Here is a 20,974-nt window from a genome sequence, read left to right as displayed (position 1 = left end):
AAGGTCATTATTCTTAATTTTTAAAAATTCTTTTTAAAGAACAGAACCTCTTAACAGCTAAAGCCTATAATATACCCTTCAATTACCCTCTTCTGCCCTGGCTAGAATAATAGAAGCCCATAGGTTATGTGAACTGAAAAAAAAAACCAGTTATCGTTTTGAAGTACTTACTATCCAGCTGTCTTTAAACAGGTAAGTATTATAGCTGCACCAGAATGTAAGTGATAGCTCTGGGACCCCATCATATTTCTGATTTAATTCTGGGATATTTGCTTGGGAAAGTTTTAAGATGATTTGAGAGTATGATAGAACGTGTCTTATTTGTTCATCACGTGCTCCCCTCATGGTTAGTATTCATACACTGTTCACGGGTTATTTCTGTAAATGGGGAGATTAGTTTGAGGTCTGTTGTGGACAATAGAACTCAATTAATTCCAGGCAGAACAGAAATTCTAACTTAGTTTTGATTCAGTTGCTCAAGTTGTCCTTGGGGATGTAATCCCCTTTGAATATATTTCTTGTGCTGTCTGTGAAAATCAGTTTAGTTTTCCATTGACACAGTTTAGGTTCTTGTCTTATTAATCAATAGCAGCAGTCAGGGAAGGCCTACTTATTCCTCCTTCAATAGAACCAGATCAGGCTTGAAGAGAGGTAATAATTACTGCTCTGATCACAGCATGTTCTCTTTTCTCCTTCCCAACCCAGAGCATGTCTGTTCGATCCTCGCTTCCCTCCTGCGGAACCTGAGAGGGCAGCAGCGGACCCGGCTTCTGAATAAATTCACTGAAAATGACAGTGAGAAGGTAGGTGCTTGGTGGACTGTAAGAAGGGGTCAGGACCCAAGGGGAGAAAAGGGCTGTCTCCCCAGTGCCCTCTGAGGAGTGCTAGGCAGAGTGATCCTGCCCTAAAATGTCCTCTCCAGCATCTGGGCCCCATTGCTCTGGGTCTCAGAGGGTTTTCTGGTTATCCTGCCTCTCATTTCCAAATGCAATTTCCCCAACCCCAAATATTTTGAAACCATTTCTGTATGCACTAATGTACCATTATGGATCATTAAGACAAGGAGGAAAAGATGAAGTCAGTGCTTTAAAAATTCTTAACATGCAGTGAAACCATTTGCTGCCTTATAAGTAATAGAAGTAAATGCAACTGTTATCTGAAAAAAAAGAAAAAGGCCATCAGGTTAGGACAGAGAACATCTTAGCAGTCGTGTCACCCTGGTGACATCATCTAATGTCTATGTGTTAGTTTCCTCATCCTTAAAATTAGGATTGCTCTCTAGCTTCCCTGCCTACCTTATCAGGTTTTTCTAATGTTTAAGGAAATAGTGGATATGAGAATACTTTGTAAACTGAAACCTGTAAGATTTCAGGGTCTTCCTTGTTAACCAGGAAGGTGTGGGCACAGTCTTCCTGTCTGATGCCATGTTGAAGTAGCATCTATTATTAATACCAGCCCATGGGTAAACAGGCTTCCCAGGTGGCTCAGTAATAAAAGAATCCACCTGCCAATACAGGAGACACAAGAGATGCTGTTTCAGTCCCTGGGCAGGAAGATCCCCTGGAGGAGAAAATGGCAACCCACTCCAGTATTTTTGCCAGGAGAATCCCATAAACAGAGGAGCTTGGTGGGCTACAGTCTATGGGGTCGCAAAGAGTTGGACACAGCTAAGTGACGGAGTGCTCACGCATGCACATAGACACATAAATACACACACATACACACACACACACACACACACACAACACATTGGGTAAATTCCAGGGTTACCAACAGCCATGGTGGTGCCAACCCAGTAAAAAAAGGTCAGAAGTCTAGGCTGGCTTCACAGTGTTCCTTCAATCTCTTGGAAGTCTAAGGAGAAAAAAAGAAACTTTTTCAAACCTACTGAGTGTTCCTTGGGCCATATTTGAAGCGACTTTTGTGAAGTTTGAAACTGGTTTTTAGGTTACTGCTAAGCAAAAGTCAGGGCTTTTTTTAAGTTGCTGAAGGAGTTTTTCTTGCACTCTGTTCTCACTCAAAAGCAACTAAAGAGATTTTACTCAGACCTTTTTAAAAAAAGATTAGCTCTGGGGCAGAATCCAAACATGAAAGGTTTCAGTTTGAAAAAAAGAAGTTTCAGTAAAGTTCTGAGTGAATATCAAGTATGTAACTTCAAGCTCCTCATCTTTGCAAGAAGGGACTTGGATTTTTATTGATTTATTTGTTTTTAACAGCTTGAATTCAGGGGAGTCCAAGGAGGGCTGGGAACACATGATGTCCTTCAGGAATGGACCTGTGTTCAGTATCCATGCTAAGCATTTGCTTTGTTCTGCCCCAGCTGTTTGATCCATTCCTGATCCATTCCAAGGCAAAGCTCAGATCCAGAGTGAGAAGTGGTAGAGGGGCCCTCCCTTTGTGTGGAGCCAGTGAGATGAATAGGAGCTCTGCTGTTCTCTTGCCCTGATATTCTCTTCCCTTCTCACTCACGCCTGTGAAACACCTCTCTTTCAGGTTGACAGGCTGATGGAACTGCATTTTAAGTATCTGGATGCAGTGCAGGTGGCCGACAAGAAGATTGAAGGGGAAAAGCACGTATGTATCCCTGCCTGTCTCTTGCCAGCTCTTCTTGACTTGCATTCCATTTGGGCCCCTGTGCACCCCGTATCTCCCCAGTGGACAGGCCAGGACAAAGATGCCATCTGCCCTCATGTGCCAGTTAGCATGTCATGCTGAGCAGGGGACGGTCTGCCAGCAGTTGTAACTGCTCTTCTAACAGGATTAAAGTCTCTAATGAGGGCGGATGTGTACGGTCAAGGCAGGGCCGACCTGGGAGTCTGGGTGGTAGCACAGGTACCCCTGACAAGAGCTCCTCCTTGAAAATCTGACCAAGGCACAGTGCTGTGACTTGGTACCACCCTGGCAGAGTGTGTCTTGGCACACACACTTGCTGGCTTCAGTAGCCATAGGGAGGCACTGGAAGGAAGCTGGGAGGTCACTGAATGCAGTTCCTGCATTTGCAGATGGAACCTGGAGACCTAGAGAAGGGAGCCCAGAGCTCCGCGGCCTGGCCCGCACTCCGGGTCACGGTGGCTGAGCCGCACTGTCTGATGCGCTGGTTGCTGGGAGAGGTGAAACCTGCTAGCTGTCTTTCCTGCGGGGCCGGACTTAGCACAGATGTTACCCTGCCGCCTGTGTTTTCACCTCCTTCTTCTGTTTTGCCCTCTGCCACCTCTGGCCTTGGCAGCTTTCTCGTCTGTCTCTTTAATCAGGACAGGTTTCCACATCTGTGGGTTAATGTCTGATTTGTGTTCTGTTCCCTAAAGACATTTGTGTTCTCTTCCCTAAAGTCTTCGGTCAGGTTACAAAACAATCCTTTTCTTGCTTTTTTCAGAGTCGTTTTCTTTGCAATCTTGATTTGCTGTATCACTCTCTTTTTTCACTCTTCTTGCCTTAAAGACACACTTGAGACTTTTTGGAGCCTCACTGGTGGGAGCACGTGCCTCCGAAGCCCCGCCTTCTGTGTTGCTGGGGCAAGCCAGCCGTGAGGCAGAGCTGTGTGCATTGGGAATCGCAAAGCATCTTCCCTCAAGCTGTGCCTCAGGCCAGGGTGAGAGACTAGAGCTTGGGGAAGACAGTGACCTTGTTGTCTGTGTCCTTCTTAGCTACCCATTCCCTTTCACAAAATATCCCTTCATTTATAAATAGCAGGAGACAGTAACCACCTGTATCCTTCTTGTGGTTTCCTTGTGCTCTCTAAACCTGGTGAGTCCTCGGATGTTTGTTGATTGGTTGGATTGATTGACTGGGACTGTCTTCTTTTATATGATGAGACAAGTGGCAGACTCTAAATTCTGAGGCTGGACTTCGGATACCAGCATATTCTACACACAGTCCTTTCATTCCACACACATCAGCCCCTCTGTTTTATTCTTTGCTTAAACTTTCCTCTTCTATCTTTTCTTCCCTTTACAGCAGCGTGTACGTGGTCGATACTTAGTGATTGTTAAAATGCCAGGGTAATGTATTCTTTTTCTTGGACTGAACGGTAATTAGAAATAGATTGAACTTTCCCTAGACTTTTGTAGGGAGACAGCCCCAGGACAACTAGAACGCCAGCTCTGATGGCATCCCCCAAGTTATCTGCTGAAGGAGATTTTCAGGGCTGGTAGCAGGGACACCTGGGAGTCCGAGGACTAGGATTTGAGTGCAGGCACCTACCTCAAATTCACCCCTTGCCTCATCTTGTCACCACGCCTCATGTAGCTTGGGTTCTTAGCTATAACATGGCTTCAGCAGAGGAGTCTCTCAAGTCCCCTCCAACTTAATGTTTTCCCTCAGGTTCAGGTGAACATACTTTGGTAACTCTGCCATTTTTTGAAAATGGGATAAATGAAAAGCACAATAAGAGGTTGATTAGCTGCTGTCATCTGTATAGCAGCAGTCTAGTGGAAAGGTAAGTGAGAGGCGTAGGGAGCCAGATAAGCCTGGATTTGAACTTGAGCTCTGCCGCTTCCTAGCTCTGAGACCTTGGACAAATGAGTTGACCTCCTCCAACTTTTTTTTTGGAGGGGGGGGGCTGCACACAGGCTAGTTGTAGTGAGCTGGGGTTCTCCGTTGCAGTGTGAGGGCTTCTCATCACAGTGGCTTCTCTTGTTGTGGAGCTAGGACTCAAGAGGCTTAGTTGCTCCAGGCATTGTGTGATCTTCCCGAACCAGGATTCAAACACGTGTCCGCTATGTTGCCAGGCAGCTTCTTAACCACTGGACTTACAGGGAAGTCCCCGCTCTGAGCTTTGATGTTCTATCTGTAAAATGGACCTAACACCTCCCTTTCAGTGCTGTTATGAAGACCAAGCATAAAACATGTCAGTACCTTGCTTAGTACTTAGCTGCTGCTGTTACTAGATTTTCCTAGCTTCCTTTGAAATTCCTGTGTAAGTGTTAAGTAAGCCAGGCCGCCCTGTTCCTAAGAGCATCCTCCTTCCCAAATAACCCAGAAGGAGCTGTCCTAGCAGACCAGAGCATTGGCAGACCAAAGCATCAGGTGCTTTGTCTGAGGCTCAGCTAGAATAAGCTTTGGTTTTTGCTTGTTGTTGTTTTTTCTTTTTTTTTTGAAGGGGTATTGTTTTGTTTTCTGAGAGAGACCAGAGTAAGCTGTTGGGCATCAGGGAGCAGGTTGCATGGAGCTGTTAGGAAACTTGGCCTGCTTCCCACAAGATTATCTATTATCAGCATTGAAGAGGGTATGAAATTGATTAGCACTGATGGAGAATAATGGCTGCAGCCATTCTCCCCAGCATTCCCAGTGCTTCTGTGTGCCACAGGTGCGGGGCCTTGCCATTCCCTGACAAACATCTGTCTCCTTGATGCCAAGGCCATTCAGCTGGGCCCTGGCAAACATTCCAAGGCTGTCAGTGCCCAGCAGCCTTGGTGTTGCTCAGAGGGTCGGGGCGGGCTGGGGCTGAGGGGTGCGTTTGTGAGCAGTGCACCCTGCCAGCACTCAGGCTCCTCCTGCCAGATGAAGCTGCCTCCCAGGTATAAAGGGACTCGGAACAAACAACCTCTGTCCTGTCTCTCCTTCATGTAGTCTTCTCGTGTTTGTTGCCTCACTCCAGCCTACTCCCTTTAAACTTGAATGTTCCACACCTACTGGGAATGCAGCAAATATTTGTTGACCCAAATTGAATCCTTGTTTTTCTTGATAACGTTGACTATCAGATCTGTAAGAAATAAATATCTCATATATTGTGCCAGGCCTGCAACAAAAACACCTTAAATAAATTGACCAAGAGAAGGGGGATCAGGTATTGACAGTCTGAGTGTCTCGGAGCCACGCTGTCCCTGCAGACTTCAGACTGCCATGGGCACCGTGCAGACGTCCACGGGTCTACAGTTGACCAAGATTCACAGAAAAGAATCCCGTCAATGTGGCATGTGTTTCTCAGGCACCTGCTCTGTGCAGGTGCTACAAGCTCGACACCGGCTTGCAGTGAGCACAGGTTCAAGTGTCGAGAGAAGAAGGGGCCAGGGAGCACCGCTACTGCTGCCGAGGGCTGGGCGAATCCAGGGCGCAGGGGGAGCCATCTGCACCTCGAGTCACCCCGAACAGTTCTGCAGATGAGGCAGAAGCCGAGCTGCACCTCAAAAGGGGACATCCAGGGCATTTCCAGGAACAGGAGCAAAGCAGCAGCAGTGGGAGGCCAAGTTAAGTTTGGGGGCAACTGTTAAGTCATATTCCAGGAACAGAAGGTGTGATGGGGGAGCATGGACTTTAGAGCCAGGCTGCTTCGGTTCTCCGACTACAGACGCACAGCCTCATTCTCCAGCTTTCTTCTCTTCCTTTCTGGTGTTCTGTTTTTTGAGGTGCACATCTCAACCTGTGGGTGTGTGAGGAATTACACATTTCAGAATTCGGTGGCATAGATATCACACAGGTGAAAGCTGCTTTCACGGGTCCTGGCATGGAGAGTTGCGGGAGAACCTTTCCTTTTTTCTCTGTGAGGACTGTTTCTACCTCCAGCCTTCCGCATACACGTATTTTCTTCCTTCCCTTGTGCTGCGTGGTTGTGTGGGATCTCAGACCCACCCCCCACCCCCCACTTCTCCTCCTTCCTCTCCTGCTGCTGTGCCTTAGCTTCCTCTCTCCTAGTCTTTGCTTCTCCCTCTGTCCTGCCTCTTCTCAAGCTGGTGCCTCCTTCCACCTTCAGGTCTCAGCCTAAATGTCAGCCCCTCAGAGTGACCCCCCGGCCACGTGTGAAGTAGCGCACCCCAACGGCCAGTGCTTCTTCCTGACCTGTGATGACTTTATACATTTGTTGACTCTCTCTCTATGCGACTCTCATCCCTCTTGTTCATCATGTTCCCAGGACCTACTTAGTGACTAACATGCAATAAATGAAAGACAACTACTCATGAGTTAAAATTAATATTTGTCTCTGGGTATCAGGAAGATAGAGAGTCCAGAGTTTCCTACATTATACCTAAACTCTCATTGTTAACCCTAATTTGTATTTTCTCTGAATAGCCCCATCATCAAAAAAATATTTTCTACAACTGTGTACATTCTGTGGCATATCTGTAGCTGTATTAAAAACCTCTTATTTAGAAGCATCTGCAGGACAGACTGATAATTGTATTATATACAGACTCAGTTCAGTCGCGTTACTGCAAGAATCTGTTAAGTAGCAAAGACTGCCACGTCTTGGGCAGTTGTCCACTGCTTTCTCATGTTATATTCAGTGTCCGTGAGACTCCAGGGCCACAAAGTATCTGAACATACCCTGGGGCTTCCTGGTTAACAAGATTTGACCTGGACTTTTAAAGGGCATGTAATTCTTGAGACTCTTGGAGTAAGCAGCAATTCTCTGTGGTCTGTAAATATCCAGGATGCTTGTCTCAGCAGATTTCACCTGACTCCCCAAGCAACAAGAAGCCCAGAAAATACCAAGGTCCGTGTTGTTAGGCAGATGTCCTGACTTCTTGTGGGTTTCTCCTGGCTTCTGCTGGTTCAATGTACAGGGATGCCAGGCTTCTGCATGTCAGAAATAAGAGATAATTATTTAGGTACTGGCAGGGATTTTAAAAGAGGAAGGAAAGAGCCTTGGAGAGAGGTTTTCCTTTTTTTAGTTCCTGGGAAAATTATTCTCAGCAGGTTTATTCAATAAAGCCTTCTCACCACATACTTTGCACCGTAATGACTTACAAATTGCATGCTAATTTTGCCACAGTTAAATCATCCCAGGCTTTATCCTGGAAAGAGAAAGACGGACTTCTTGTAATGAAACAGTATCCACAGGACTTAATGGCCGAGACAGACTTTGACGATTTCCTTAGCATTTGACACTCATTTATAGATTTGTACAAAGGAGGTAAAGCGCAGGAGCAGATGAGTGGGGTCCGTGATCATAAGGCGCACCTACCAAGCCGTGTAGACAGTGGAAGTGTGAGACTGCAGTCAGGTCTTCTGCTAACTGTGCTGGAAGCTTCTGGGCAAGCCAGAAAAAAAGGGAATCCTGCTGAGAGCTCCTCTCAGCTGTTCCTTGAACAGTGGTTCCCAAACTTCTCAGTCTATGAATTTGGCAGGCCACAGCTTACAGCAGTAGAAGCCAGAGCTGGTGGGGGAGGGGGTGGGGTAGTGCTTTCCCCTCCCTCCTGCTTCCCTCTTTCCTAGAGGCAGATTTAGCCAAATGCCCACTCCCCGCTCTCTCCTCCCTCCCTGCTTGCCCCCTTCCCAATCACAATCCTTTCTAGTTGGGGGACTTGGGTCCTGGCCCAACTCCTCTACCTCTTCCCTTGCAGGATGGCCTTGAGCATTCTTTTAAAGTTTGTTTTTTTTTTTAATGTGGACCATTTTTAAAGTCTTTATTGAATTTGTTACAGTACTGTTTCTGTTTTATGTGTTGGTTTTTTTGGCCACGAGGCCTGTGGGATCCTAGCTCCCTGAACAGGGATCGAACCCATACCCCCTGCATTGGAAAGTGAAGTCTTACCTACAGGACCACCAGGAAAGCTCCTGGTCCTGAGCACTCAGTTTTGCTTTTCTCATCCTCTGTCCTCTCTCAGTGGGCTCACAGTCTCTCCCACAGCACTTCACAGAAGCTCTGGTTTTCTTGAGGCTGGCTTGGGAGAGTGTGTGTGTGCTCAGTCGTGTCCAACTCTTTGCAACCACGTGGACTGTAGCCCACCAGGCTCCTCTGTCCATGGGATTTTCCAGGCAAGAATACTGGAGCAGGTTGCCACTTCCTATTCCAGGGGATCTTCCCAACCCAGGGGTCAAACCTGCACCTCTTTCCTCTCCGGCCTTGGCAGGCAGATTTTTTACCACGGAGCCACAAGGCTGTCTTATATGTTGTCAAAATCCAGTGAATGAGTAGTCTAGCAGTCGGCTTGCTTGTTTTTAGTACATTTAGTTGGTTGATGTGACGCCACCTGTGATGGAGGCATCGTGCTACCTACCATAGAAGGAACGTGAACCCTGGCATCGTATAGCCCAGGTTTAAATCCCAGCTCTGCCCCCCACAGATGCCATTCTTTTGGGGAATGCCTTACCTGGTGTGTATATGTGTGTGTGTTAGTTTTCATGCTGGCTTTATTTGAGTGGCACAGGCTCATGTGTTAAGGCTGGCCTAACACATAGTCTCTCTTCTCTTTGCAAACTCTGGCCTGATACCCTTGGATTCTTATCAGAGCTGCTATCAGTTAGCTGTAAATTCCCAGAAAAACAGAAACAAATCCCTTTCACTAATTCTCCAGCCTGCTTCCGCTGCTGAAAATGACTTGCAGGCCCTTGTCTCCTCTCTCACAGTCTGCCCTGTTTCAGAAGCCCTTGGAAGAAGATTTTGTTTGGCTGTGTCTCCTCCTTCTCCACTTACCTGTCTCTCCCTTTACTCTGGAAGAAAAAGGGAAATTGGCCTTTTCTCAGTGGTGGGGCAGTTCCTGCCCATGACTACACAGTAGCAGTGACCCCCGCTGGGGTTCTGAGCCATGTCCCCGCTTATTAAGGAAAGAGGGATTCCTATTGGCTTCATAGCAGCTTCTTTTATGACTGTCTCCTTCCATCAGCGAGGGGCAGCTGGCCGCCTGTCAGGGGCAGATTAGAAGTGGCATCCACACGCTCATTTGGAGGCTTGTGACTTGCCTGCGGAAAGAGATAGAGGCACCTGGCAAGGTAGTGATTTGGTAGCACTCTGAAGACAGATTAACATTTAAAGTGAGGATGTGGCTGGGAGGGGAGCGCACACACACCCCTGCAGCAATGGCACCTTGATGCCATACGCACCACCTCCTTGTGTGTGTCTTTGGAGATGAATCTGTTTATTTTAGCAGCCCCCAAACAGGCTTATGCTGCCCTGAATTGCAGTCTGTTCTACTTAATGCGCTATTCACTGAATGAATTACCATCTAAGTTTTTATTCTAGCCCTCTCTTATGAAATGAACAAAGTAAAACCTTTCAGATTGTCTTTTTTTGTTTTTTTTTTTTTAACTCTCCTGAATTACACGTGGAATTTGCTAGTCTAGCTAGAGATCCCTCCTCGTTTTTTCATGGTTTGTTTTTTTTTAATAAGTTTCTTCAATTTATAAGAAAAAGGCAAAGGAGCTAGATGATCTTACATTTAATGCTGGTCATTTGCAGTGGTTCCCAGATACAGCATGAAGAAAAACCCCATCTATTTGCTCATAGGCTAATACTGGAAAAGGTCTATAAAACAAAGCCATTTTGAACTAGGGAAGTGATCACAGGCTTGGAGCCAGACTCATGTGGGTTTTTATCCTGTCTCCGACACTTACTCAGCTCTGAGCTTTGTGACCTTTGGAGAATTCTCCCCTGTTTAAACCTCAGTTTCTTATTTGAAAGTGGAAATAGTTATGATTCTTGTTACCTCTTGGGGTTTAAGGAAAAGTGAGAAATTCATGAAAGTGCTTAGCACAGTGCCTGATACACAGTGAGGACCCAGGAAATTTTGCTGTTATTATTCCATTTTTCCCGCCCATCCTTCCCTCCCCCCATATTTATTTATTTGTTTGTGTCAGGTCTTAGTTGCAGTATGTGGGATCTTTGTTGCATCATTCAGAACCTTTCTCTGTGGTGTACAGACTCTCTAGGTGTGACACAGGCTTAGTTCCTCTGTAGCGTGTGGGATCTTAGTTCCCTGACCGGGAATTGAACTCATGTCCCCTGCATTGCAAGACGGATTCTTCACCACTGGCGCACCAGAGGAGTCCCTCGCCCATCCTTTCTCAGAGTGAAAGGACTCACAGGAAAAGGTCTTAGACTAGGAAATCATATCCCACTAAAGTCTCTAAGCAAAACTCAGTGACAGTCATTTGATGTCTATCTCAGTTTTTCCATCTGTGAAATCTGAAAATGGTATTTCCTATGCACACACAACACCAGGCATATACAGCAAGTGAGGTTAATGCAGGTCCTCTGCTCTGAAAAGTAAAAAAAATGCCATACATGGATGTTGAGTTGTCATTGCTTCACAGAGAAGACGGTCACCTCCCCTCTTCTCAAACATGAGAGTTGAGTGCATTAGCTTGTGGAAGACATCCTTTAAATCTTAACTCTCATGCCCTATTTCAAATACAGTTCAATGTGTATATAGATTTTCAGTTAGAAATTTTGTAAAGTACAATATCTTTACCATATTTAAGGAGGCTACTGGTTTGGGGGAATTTCTCTTTAATCTCTATTAATCATATTCCCATTTTAAGAGCATTCAGTTTACACACTCATATTGTTTTAAAATAGCCCCTCTAATGTACCAGCAAATCCAAGAGTTGTCTCTTTCTTACAGGGAAGTTACTTTATTGATGACAGGATGAGCTAATTGTCAGTGCTCACCATTTGCTGTTGAGGTGACGACTACTGGAGGCATATCTCCCAGTGGCTCTTCTGACTGTCTCGGAGCACTGTCTGTCAACAGCTCCAGTCTATCGATTTACCCATATGTGGGTAAAAACCCATTGCTTCTGGCTGTTAAGGTGCTTCAGTCCTAGATTTGCCACAGGTTTTCAAAGCTAAAAGGCACCTTCAAGAAGATCAAATCAAGGAAGACAAAAGTCGGCCCTGTACACTCCGCACCCTGAGACTGGTGTTTACAGCGCTAATAGATTTCAGTCTTCTTCCCCAACTAAGCTGCAACTTGGCTTCACAATACTTTGCCAATATGGTTCTCTATAGCCATTCTAGTGGTTTAGAGTTGGCGCTCAGGAACCCTATTTCCCTTCCCAGATCCAGTTCAGGGTTCTAGTTTCCAAGCAAAGAAGCCATGGCCAAAACTATTTAAATGACTTGCCTGTGGACCCTAGTAAGTTTGAGTTGGGATCTGATCCCATTTGCTTAGTTCTTTCAGATGTCTAGCTCTTTTTCCTCACACTCAGAAATCCAAAGAACTGTTTCAGGTTCTTATCACAAGATCAAATTGTTATCTAGTATCTTAGAAACCAAGAAAAGGAGCCAGAAATTCATTAATCCATTTATAAAAAGTTGGCTCTGTTCACACATAGTAAGACAGGCATGGATAATAAAGGTGACGTACCATCCTACTTCTTTTTAAAAAGACCAGAACTTAAGAAAATGTGCCTTAAACAACCGTTACCCAAACTTCCTTATTTTCCATCAGAATAATACATAATCACCTTGCTTTTTTAAAATTTCCCTTTGAACATGGAGTACACACTTGTGCTCTCCTTCCCTGAATTCACTCAGTAGTAAATATTCCATGCCAGCCACAGAGTCGTAACGGGCTAGATTAGGTGCTGTGCTGACAGCAGTCACCTCCTCTCCGTGCTGGTTTCTCTGATGCTTCTAAAACTGTCAGGGCAGAAACTCCCATCTTCGAAGCCAATCTCTGTTTCATCTTTGTGTGTGTTCAGTGCACTTATGGTGATGCCTCTCCTCGAGATGAACTGCAATCCTGTCTCAGATCTGCATTCGAAAATTTCACTTTCAAATCATGCGGCCTCGTGTCTAAAAGTAGAATGTCGAAGTGAACATTTTTGGAGTCTTGAAGTTCTGGGGAAGGAGGAAAAAATAGGGTTTGGCAGTGCTCTCTTGGGTCCATCCTTTCCACATGACAACATTTGGAGAGACTGGAAGGTACAGTACGTCTGGTTAAAAGAGGATCAGATTGTGGGGAAGAGTGTGAAAAAGGAAAAACTACCAGGGGCACTTCTGACGTAATTGGAGAAATTCAATTTTGCTAAGCTCTGTTCTTAAGCCATTCTACCACTCTAATTTAGTATCTTCCTTTGTTCTCCAAACAGCTCTAAAATCTGTCATGCCTCCGCAGAGAGAGCACAGACTTGGATTTGAGTTCCCCGTCCTGCTTCCCACTAACCTTAGGGAAGTTGTTCAGCCTGAGTCAGTTTCCTCATTGGAAATGGGGGCAATGATCCCTATTGTTGTCGTTGTTCAGCCACTAAGTCGTTTTTGACTCTTTGCGTTCTGATGGACTACAGCATGCCAGGCTCCTCTATCTCCCAGTTTGCTCAGAGTCATGTCCATTGAGTTAGTGATGCCATCTAACCATCTCATTCACAGTATTTGTGGGAGGTAATGGAGTCAGTGTAGGTAAAGCACTTGACACTATGCTAAGCCCTCAGCAAACACGAGCTGCTCCCGCAAGGCGGGTAGATGGTGGTGGCAACGGTTACTTGTCAGACTGCCTCACACAATGCCTGGTATTTAGTAATCAGTCAAAAACTATGATGTGCCGGCAGCTAGGATCTAAGAAGCAAAGAAACACTCCCTTCTTCCTCTGTTAGTAACAGTGGTATCCCACTGTTGTCCTCCACCCTCGCCAAGCTGACCCATGCTATTGTTATTCCCTCTGCTTAGAATGTGCTTTCCAGCTTGTCATGCTTCTTCAGAATCCAGCTCATATGTTATTTTCCTGGAACTCTCCTGATAACCCAAACAAAACAAACATAGCCTCTCCTTCTGGCACTCAGTACAATTTGCAAGGTCCTTCATAATGGCCATTACTACATATAAAAAAGAAGTTTGTTCATACCTGTTAACCTCATTGACTTTAATCTCTGATTCTGTAGACTGTCTTATTTATCTTTGCTGCCCCCAGCACATCATATAATAGCTGGTTCATAGTTAGTGTTCAGGAGCACTGAGCTAGTGTTCTTTACTAGTGGATGCATGAATGTGTTTCTCCCCAGGTTCCCAGGTTTGCACTGAGGGATTGGTCTGTCTTCTCTCCCCTTTCCACCCCTCTCCTCTTCTCCATCTGATCTGCTTCTCATATAGGCTGACACTGTGCAGCCTACGAGCTGTGCACTTTGCCTGCCTCTCAACGCTTGGAGCCGCCGTGTCTGCCAGACAGGTGTTCACATGTCTTCATGCACTTTCCTGCACAGCATAGTCTGCAGCTCATCCTGTCTCCTTCTCTGGCCGACAGATTCACAAATGCTTTTCAAGAGTCTGCTTTGCAGAGAGTAATATGCAAGATGCTTTGTAGGGTACAAGTTTTTAAATGTCTCAGGAAAAGTTTTATAAGGAATATCACATTTTAGACTTTAAATATTTTATGATAGAGATTGGGGTTTGGGGAGAGTACCAGCATTACAAGCAAACGTGAGGGGGCCAGAAAAGGGAGGGCAGGCCCGTTTATGCCGTGTGTGTTGCTGGTGGTGGGGGAAGGCCAACGAGCAGAAAGTATGAACAGCATAATGCATTTTGCGTAAGGCTTCAGGCCACAAAAATGCCTTCAGTTTATTTTTTGTTTAATCTTTATTTCTCTGGCTGCACCGGGTCTTAGTTGCAGCACACAGAATCTTCGATCTTAGTTGCAGCACATGGCATCTTTAGTTGTGGCATGCAAATTCTTAGTTGCCATGGGTGGGATCTAGTTCCCTGACCAGGGATCAAGTCTAGGCCCCCTGTCTTAGGAGCACAGAGTCGTAGCCACTGTACTACCAGGGGAGTCCCTGCCTTCCTTCTTAAGTCATTCGTCTACTGCGTCTACCGATCAGAAGAAGCCTTGAAGCCGTATCCAAAAGTCACTTCTTCCCAGTGTCTTATAACCGACCCTGATTAGCACCCACCACTTGTAATTGCTTTAAACTTGTGGACACACTGTATCCCTTTACTTTTTGATCATTTTCTGTGTTGCTGTGATCTTCCCAGTCAGACCGGCAGCTCCTTGGTGACTAAGACCAGCACATCCCCTTAGCTTCATTCTTACTGCTTTTCTGCCTTAACTCAGTGCTTGGAACAGTGTTCTTGCCACAGGGCAGTTAGGCAGGGTGCGGATCTGAGCACTCCGCTTCATGTTATTCATTTCCACCTCAGAGAAGAATCAGACAGGATTCCTATCCCTGGGGAGTCCATATTCGAGTAACTGGTAATTATGTAATTATGAACAACTTACTTAACCTCTGTGTGCCTTGGATTCTAATTTGTACAATGGGATTAATATCCCTTCCCTGCTCACTTTAAATTTGGTAATAAGGACCATACGTATAATAACACTTTAAACTCCACCACATTATAGAAATGTGAAGTATTAGCCGCAAATGCTTTTTGCATGGGTGGAAGTCAAAGAGTAATTTTCCTTCCTGTGCCCCCAGCTGTTGAACACTTAGGAGTTCTGAAGCAGGAAGTTATGATTATGAACAAATGAGAAACTAAAGAGGCCCTTCTATTTTTAAACTCCTTGGACATCAGTCCGGTGCTCCGTTGACTACCTCGTGACCATTAACACTCACCAGATTACCAAGGGGTTTGCTACTACACAAAGCCCTGAATTAGTGGCGGTGCTTTACCAGGCAGCGCCGGGCCTGGTTAGAGCCTTCTTTTGCCTCACAGACAGAGGCCTTTAGGAACAAGATGAAAAGTAGCTACAGGCAGGCCCCATGGGCAAATAAAGAAGTGCGTTATCTGCGTCTAAATAGTCTCTGAAGGATGCTGGTGGGGATTGATGACCACGGTGGTAAGTCCTTCGAGTTTGGGAGCGTGGAAAGCACGGTCCCCAGGGCTTCCATCAGTGACAGGTGCCTGAATTGTCAGAGGGAACCACGGCCGTAAAACCACTGACAGAATTAAGAAATGGGTTGTTGTCATCAGAAGCATGTATTCAAGCGCCTGTCTTCTCAGACCAATCTGCTAGTCGAACGAGTCCTTCACCCAGTTCCGACTCTGACAGCCTGAAGCAGTCATGTCTCTTTCCTCTCATTCACCGCGTGGATGTTTACTGGGCCGGGAATGTAAAGACAGAATTCAGTCCCCACTTTCGCAGAGCTCACAGCCCACCCTCATGAAATAGAGAGAGTTATAGAAACAGAGAGCTGATAGTAACTGAAATCCATGTGGATATGATGGGCCAGAAGACAGCATGCCATGGAGTGGCCTGCAAGGGTACTGTCAAGAATTTTGGAAAGGAGTTTTGTTATCCTTAAATGATCAAGGAAGGCTCTGTAGGAGAGGTTGCTTTATAGTGTTGGCATGAGAGATATCCCAGAACTCTTAGGAAGCAAGGCAGTAAAGGCCCTGAGACGGGAAGAAGAGCTGTCTTGGCAGAGGTGGTGATAATCCTCTGAATGAGGGGCTTTGGGGTGGAGTAGAATGAAAATATACTGCAATGACTGTGATGGTGGTTGCATAACTCTGACTACACACAAAACTGCTACTTTAAATGGTTGAATACTATGGTACATCAATTGTATCTGGATAAAGCTAGGTTTGTTTTTTAAAGAATCCGCTATACAGGAACATATATGGGGAGAGCAAGTCTGATAGGTCTGGGATTATAAAACTTTAAGAGAGAGACTCCCTAAAGAGGAAAGAGATTAGTTCTTTGACCTTGAGGAAGTATTGAACTCGTTGAATAGAACGGAAAGGTTGGCGTTTTGTATCTTAACAAAATATAAGCCAGAAGGGACACGTAGAATGGGTACCTGTACCATCAGGAGGGCACCAAATCAGAATTGTAGAGAAAGAGGACCTCTCCTCCCTATGTTAATTTAATTTGGAAGAAAAAGAGAGTTAAGTATATCTTGTAGAGAGGTTACTGATGGAGGCAGGAACCAGAGTAAAGAATGAATAGAAGCAGATAAGTAGATTTATGTCCCCATCAGCTTATTTTTTCAGGTTGAATGTGTGGATGAGATCATTTTGGCCTTGAGTCATTGTATAGAGAAAATAATGGACTTTAGTCTTGACTCCGTGAGCCTCTAGTCCGGTAACAATGAGAACATAAGATACTTTAGAATAATGAGTCAAGCAGGAGGCAAATGAAGGCAGAGTGGTTTTCTTTTGTTGCTGTAGTTGTCGTTGCTATTCTTTTGTGAATCGTGAGAGGACTAGAAACCTAGCCTTTCCTCCTCCACTCACCGTCTGACTTTCGTTCCCCAATGTTCATTCCTTTCTAGGACATGGTCCGGCGTGGAGAGATCATAGACAATGACATCGAGGATGAGTTCTACCTCCGGCGCTTGGACGCCGGGCTGTTTGTCCTCCAGCACATCTGCTACATCATGGCAGAGATCTGCAACGCCAACGTGCCCCAGGTAGGAGGGGCTGCCCTGGGTGGGCCCATCCATCCCTGCCCCCTTGCCTGCCACCGGCTTAGGGGAGAGTCTCTCAAAGAAGGAAGTGGATCACACACTCCTTGAATTCCTTCGCTCTACGTGGGCCCTCTTTCTCAGGGATGAGGTTGAAGTGAATACTTCCAATGAGATGTATTCTGATGTCTACCAGGACAAATGATGCTCTTTCTTTCTCTGTCCACTCTTTCTTTTCCTTATTAGATTCGCCAGAGGGTTCACCAGATCCTGAATATGCGTGGAAGCTCCATCAAAATCGTCAGGCACATCATCAAGGGTGAGTTGGATGTTGCTTGTGTCTGGGGCTCCAGGGAATTAATTAGATGATGCTTTCTTTCCATCTCTGTCTGTTTGCCTGGAATTTGGTGCGTCGCATTCTCTGCACTGCAGGCTTAAGTGTGCTGTCCAGTTCGGTCTGTGTCCAGATCATCCTGTCAGAATACCAAAGACTAACCTAGTTAATCTCTGCCTCTGATTCTCCACTTCCAGAATTTTAAAAACACAAACAAGAAGCACTAGGGATTGGAAATTTAAACACACACACACAAACAAAAAAATCCAGGTCCAAACTGCATGTAGTGAAAGGAAATTGCTTTCTTAGGGAAGAAAAAAAAAACAAAGAAACTAATCAGAACTACCTGGAGTTAAGGCAGAAGGAAGTGAGTTTGAGGCAGGATAGTATAAGAGAAAAAGCACGCCTGCTTTCCAGTGCTAGCTCTGCCTTCCCCCAGCCGTGTGAGCAAGATCTAGAAGAAATTTGGAAAAGTTCATAGGATGCTACATGACAGCATCCAGCCTAGTGGCCAGCACACAGGAAATGCTCGGGTGAATTTCCTTCACCTTCCCCAGCGGGTCCCTTTTCGGCTGGAGCGGCTCCCAGGAGGCCTCAGGTCGGTGAGCACGCTCTCGGTCAGCTTTGTGATGCAGTGCCCACCCTCGGACCACTTAGCACAGACCAGCACACACGGCAGCAGGACCCCATGCTGGACTTTGCTGATAACACCAGAGTTCAGAGTCATGGTGGACGGTACCGCAGGCACATCGTGTCTCTCTCTGACCCTCATTCTGCCCACTTCTTAGCCAAGGAATTAGGCTAGATTTACTTGAAGGGTGTGCGGGTAAGTGGCTTATAACTCCCATTACAGGTGGGAGAGGAAATGTGGAGATAAATGATATATATAATAAAGCGAGGAGACGTTAAGAGCCCTGGGTTCTGGGATCTGGCTCCTGGAAGTGAATCCTGTTCCTTCTGTTTGCGGTGCTGCCTCAGGCAAGATATCCAATTGCTCAGAGACCTCCTAGAATAGGTAAAAGGATTAAATGAGATGATATATGGAAAGTGTCTCCAGTTCATAAGTTCTTGGTAAATGCTAGCTGAGTATTTGCTATTTGCTTGGTAAATGCTATTGTGAATATTATGAAATGTGATGATAACTATCGTCAGCAGTGTTACAAGTGAGGCACGGCTAATATCCCATGGGAAGCTGTGTGGGAGTAGGAACATTGAGCTGGGTCTTAGACATTCCAAACCAAAGGAACCATGTGAGTGAAAACCTAGGACTAGAAGCCACATGATCATCACTGCCCTCCCTGGTGAGTGGGGCTGGTAAATCTTGTGCCCATTTTGCAGATGGAGCCTATGAGGCACTGGTATCTATTGTCTTCCCCCCGAGGAAAAGGAGAGGGGGGCCCGTTCATGAGCCTCACCTAGCGTCTCTCATAGTGGCATCTCCCCCTCAGTGTCACAGGCGTGTGAGTTACTGCTTCAGGCGTCCCGCCACCTCCTCCCTCAGGTGCAGCTGTGGCGATGTGCAAGCCCAGCCTCTAAAGGACCTTCATTTTCAATGCCCACACGTTCAGTAAGAACTTTACTGTAAGCTCCACCGTCTTGCATTTAAGCTTCTCCCTGCACCTCCATCCCCATGATCAAAACAGTGATCTTCTGAGAAAGGAAGAGAGTTTTTAACACCTAGTAGGGGGGTGCTTTTCTTCCTGACATCCTAACATGTGTACCTGAGGTTATTCAGGATTTTCAGCTGTTGCAAGCCGGCCTCAGTGCCCCTCAGAGCCCGATTTATTCCCCGAGTGCCTGTTAAAGTGCTGGGCGCCTCCTGGGTGCTGAGTACATCTTTGTCGACGGTCTGGCCAGGTGAGCAGGTGAACAGCCTGCACAGATGCTGCGTTCATTCCCACCACTCTTGCTCCTCTCCCCAGCCGCTTTCTTTACACCACTGTCCAGGCTCTCAGGTCCCTCCTTCCAGACCCAGGTCCGGCCCTTCAGCTCTCTCTCCAGCCCCCTTCACAGCCAGTCCCTTAGTAAATCTGCCACTCCTGCCTCCAGCCTCCATCCTGAATCAATGCACTTCTCTCCATCTGTTATTTCCCATCATAGCACCCTGTTTATTTCTGTCCTGGCCCTTATCACAGTCTGTAATTATTTTTATTTATGTCTCTGTTTACTTGTTCTGTGTGTCTCATGCATTAAAATGTAAGCTCCGTGATGCAGGGCCATTGGCTTGATCCCCGTGTCTCCTCAGCACCCAGAGCAATGCCAGGCACATAGTGGACACCCAGGGAATATTTTAAATGTTGTTGAATGAAACCCCCTACCCTTGTGTGAGTTTAAATTGGCAGATATTTACTGAGACTCCTCAGGGCTCAGCACAGTGCTGATACTGTACCACTGAGGTGTCACACAGCTCCTGCTCTCATAGAGTTTTTAGTCTTTTGAGGAGACATGGTTTAGTCGCTAAGTCCTATCTGACTCTCTGCAACTCCATGAACCGTAGCCCGCCAGACTCCTCTGTCCATGAGATTATCCGGGCAAGAATGCTGGAGTGGGTTGCCATTGCCTTCTCTAAGGGGTCTTCCCAACCCAGGGATCGAACCCATGTCTCCTGTTTGGTAGGCAGATTCTTTACCACTGAGCCAAACAAAATACATGCTTCAACAACTACTCAGCCAGAGTTGCTGGGTGCAAGGCTCTGTATCCAGGACTAGAGAGACAGGGAAGAATCAGTAAGATCCCTGTCCTAAGGGTTCATGGCCTAGGGGGAGAGAGACTCGAAACTAATTATAACATGATAAGTGCTGCACTGAAGTTGTGAACGGAGTGTTAAAGGAGTGATAAGGAGGAGGTAATGGAGGCACAGGCCACACCCAGGAATCCCAGGGAAGAGAGAGAGGATGCACTCAGGGCTGGGAAGGGTGTCGGGGTGGGGGTGGTGGGTGGGAAGCACATCCCAGGCAGTGGGAGCAGAGGCCTGAGGCGGAACAGGACGTCAGTGGCCTTCATACGGAGTCTCCCCCATCAGGGGAGGCCTCGCAGGGATGGGGGAGGCCTCGCAGGGATGCGGGAGGCTGGAGCATCAGGTGGGGTTGGGAGTTTTTCTGGACAAGACTCTCGAGTTCTGTTGGGTACACAGTGAGTTTTGGGGGACAGGCAGTGCCTGCACCCCTTTGTTGGCCAGCGGAGAGCAGACAGTCTCATTCGGGCAGGAGAGGTGCTAGTTTGGACAACTGGAAGTCTTTACAAGGGAGGTGATATTTAAAGCCAAGGAATCAGATGCCACTGCCCAGGTCAAAGATGCCCTCACAGGATGCTACCACAAAAAACAAACAAACAAAAAAAGCGTTCTCTCCAGATGGAAGGCTAAGGTTACAATAAAGGGCTCACACTGGCCCCAGGTTCTGTCTGTCGGCGTTGTTGGCTGGCAGAGCTGTACCACGGTCCACCTTTCCTCAGCCCATGAATGCGGTCCAGCAAGCACCCTCCAGACAGTGCTGAGGTTGAAAAGGGGTAAGGCTACTACGGGACTAGGTAGGGGGCAACGGCTGGGCTTCTGCTTCAGGCCCACCCCTTAAAAGCTTTCACTCCCTCCCCCAGCCTTCATTCCATCAAAATGCATGAAAAAACAAAGCCTCATAAAGAAAA

General features: G+C 46.4%; 1 protein-coding gene across 2 annotated transcripts in view; it reads left to right on the top strand.

The window, feature by feature from the left end:
• Positions 1-20,974, top strand: part of CTNNBL1 (catenin beta like 1) — a 161,561-nt gene that overhangs the window by 133,443 nt on the left and 7,144 nt on the right. Inside the window, exons 12-16 of one of the 2 annotated variants that reach the window (XM_040247337.1) lie at positions 706-803; positions 2,494-2,574; positions 16,867-17,004; positions 17,245-17,317; positions 18,671-18,899. In XM_040247337.1, the coding sequence (XP_040103271.1) occupies positions 706-803; positions 2,494-2,574; positions 16,867-17,004; positions 17,245-17,317; positions 18,671-18,899 (619 nt within the window). The remainder of the gene's footprint in view (positions 1-705; positions 804-2,493; positions 2,575-16,866; positions 17,005-17,244; positions 17,318-18,670; positions 18,900-20,974) is intronic. The other variant, XM_040247338.1, reaches the window with a different exon arrangement.

Source organism: Oryx dammah, unplaced genomic scaffold (assembly GCF_014754425.2).
Source record: "Oryx dammah isolate SB20612 unplaced genomic scaffold, SCBI_Odam_1.1 HiC_scaffold_10, whole genome shotgun sequence".
In the NCBI taxonomy this organism is placed as follows: Eukaryota; Metazoa; Chordata; class Mammalia; order Artiodactyla; family Bovidae; genus Oryx; species Oryx dammah.
The sequence above is the reverse complement of the archived record's forward strand: the minus strand, read 5'-3'. Positions and strand labels throughout refer to the sequence as shown.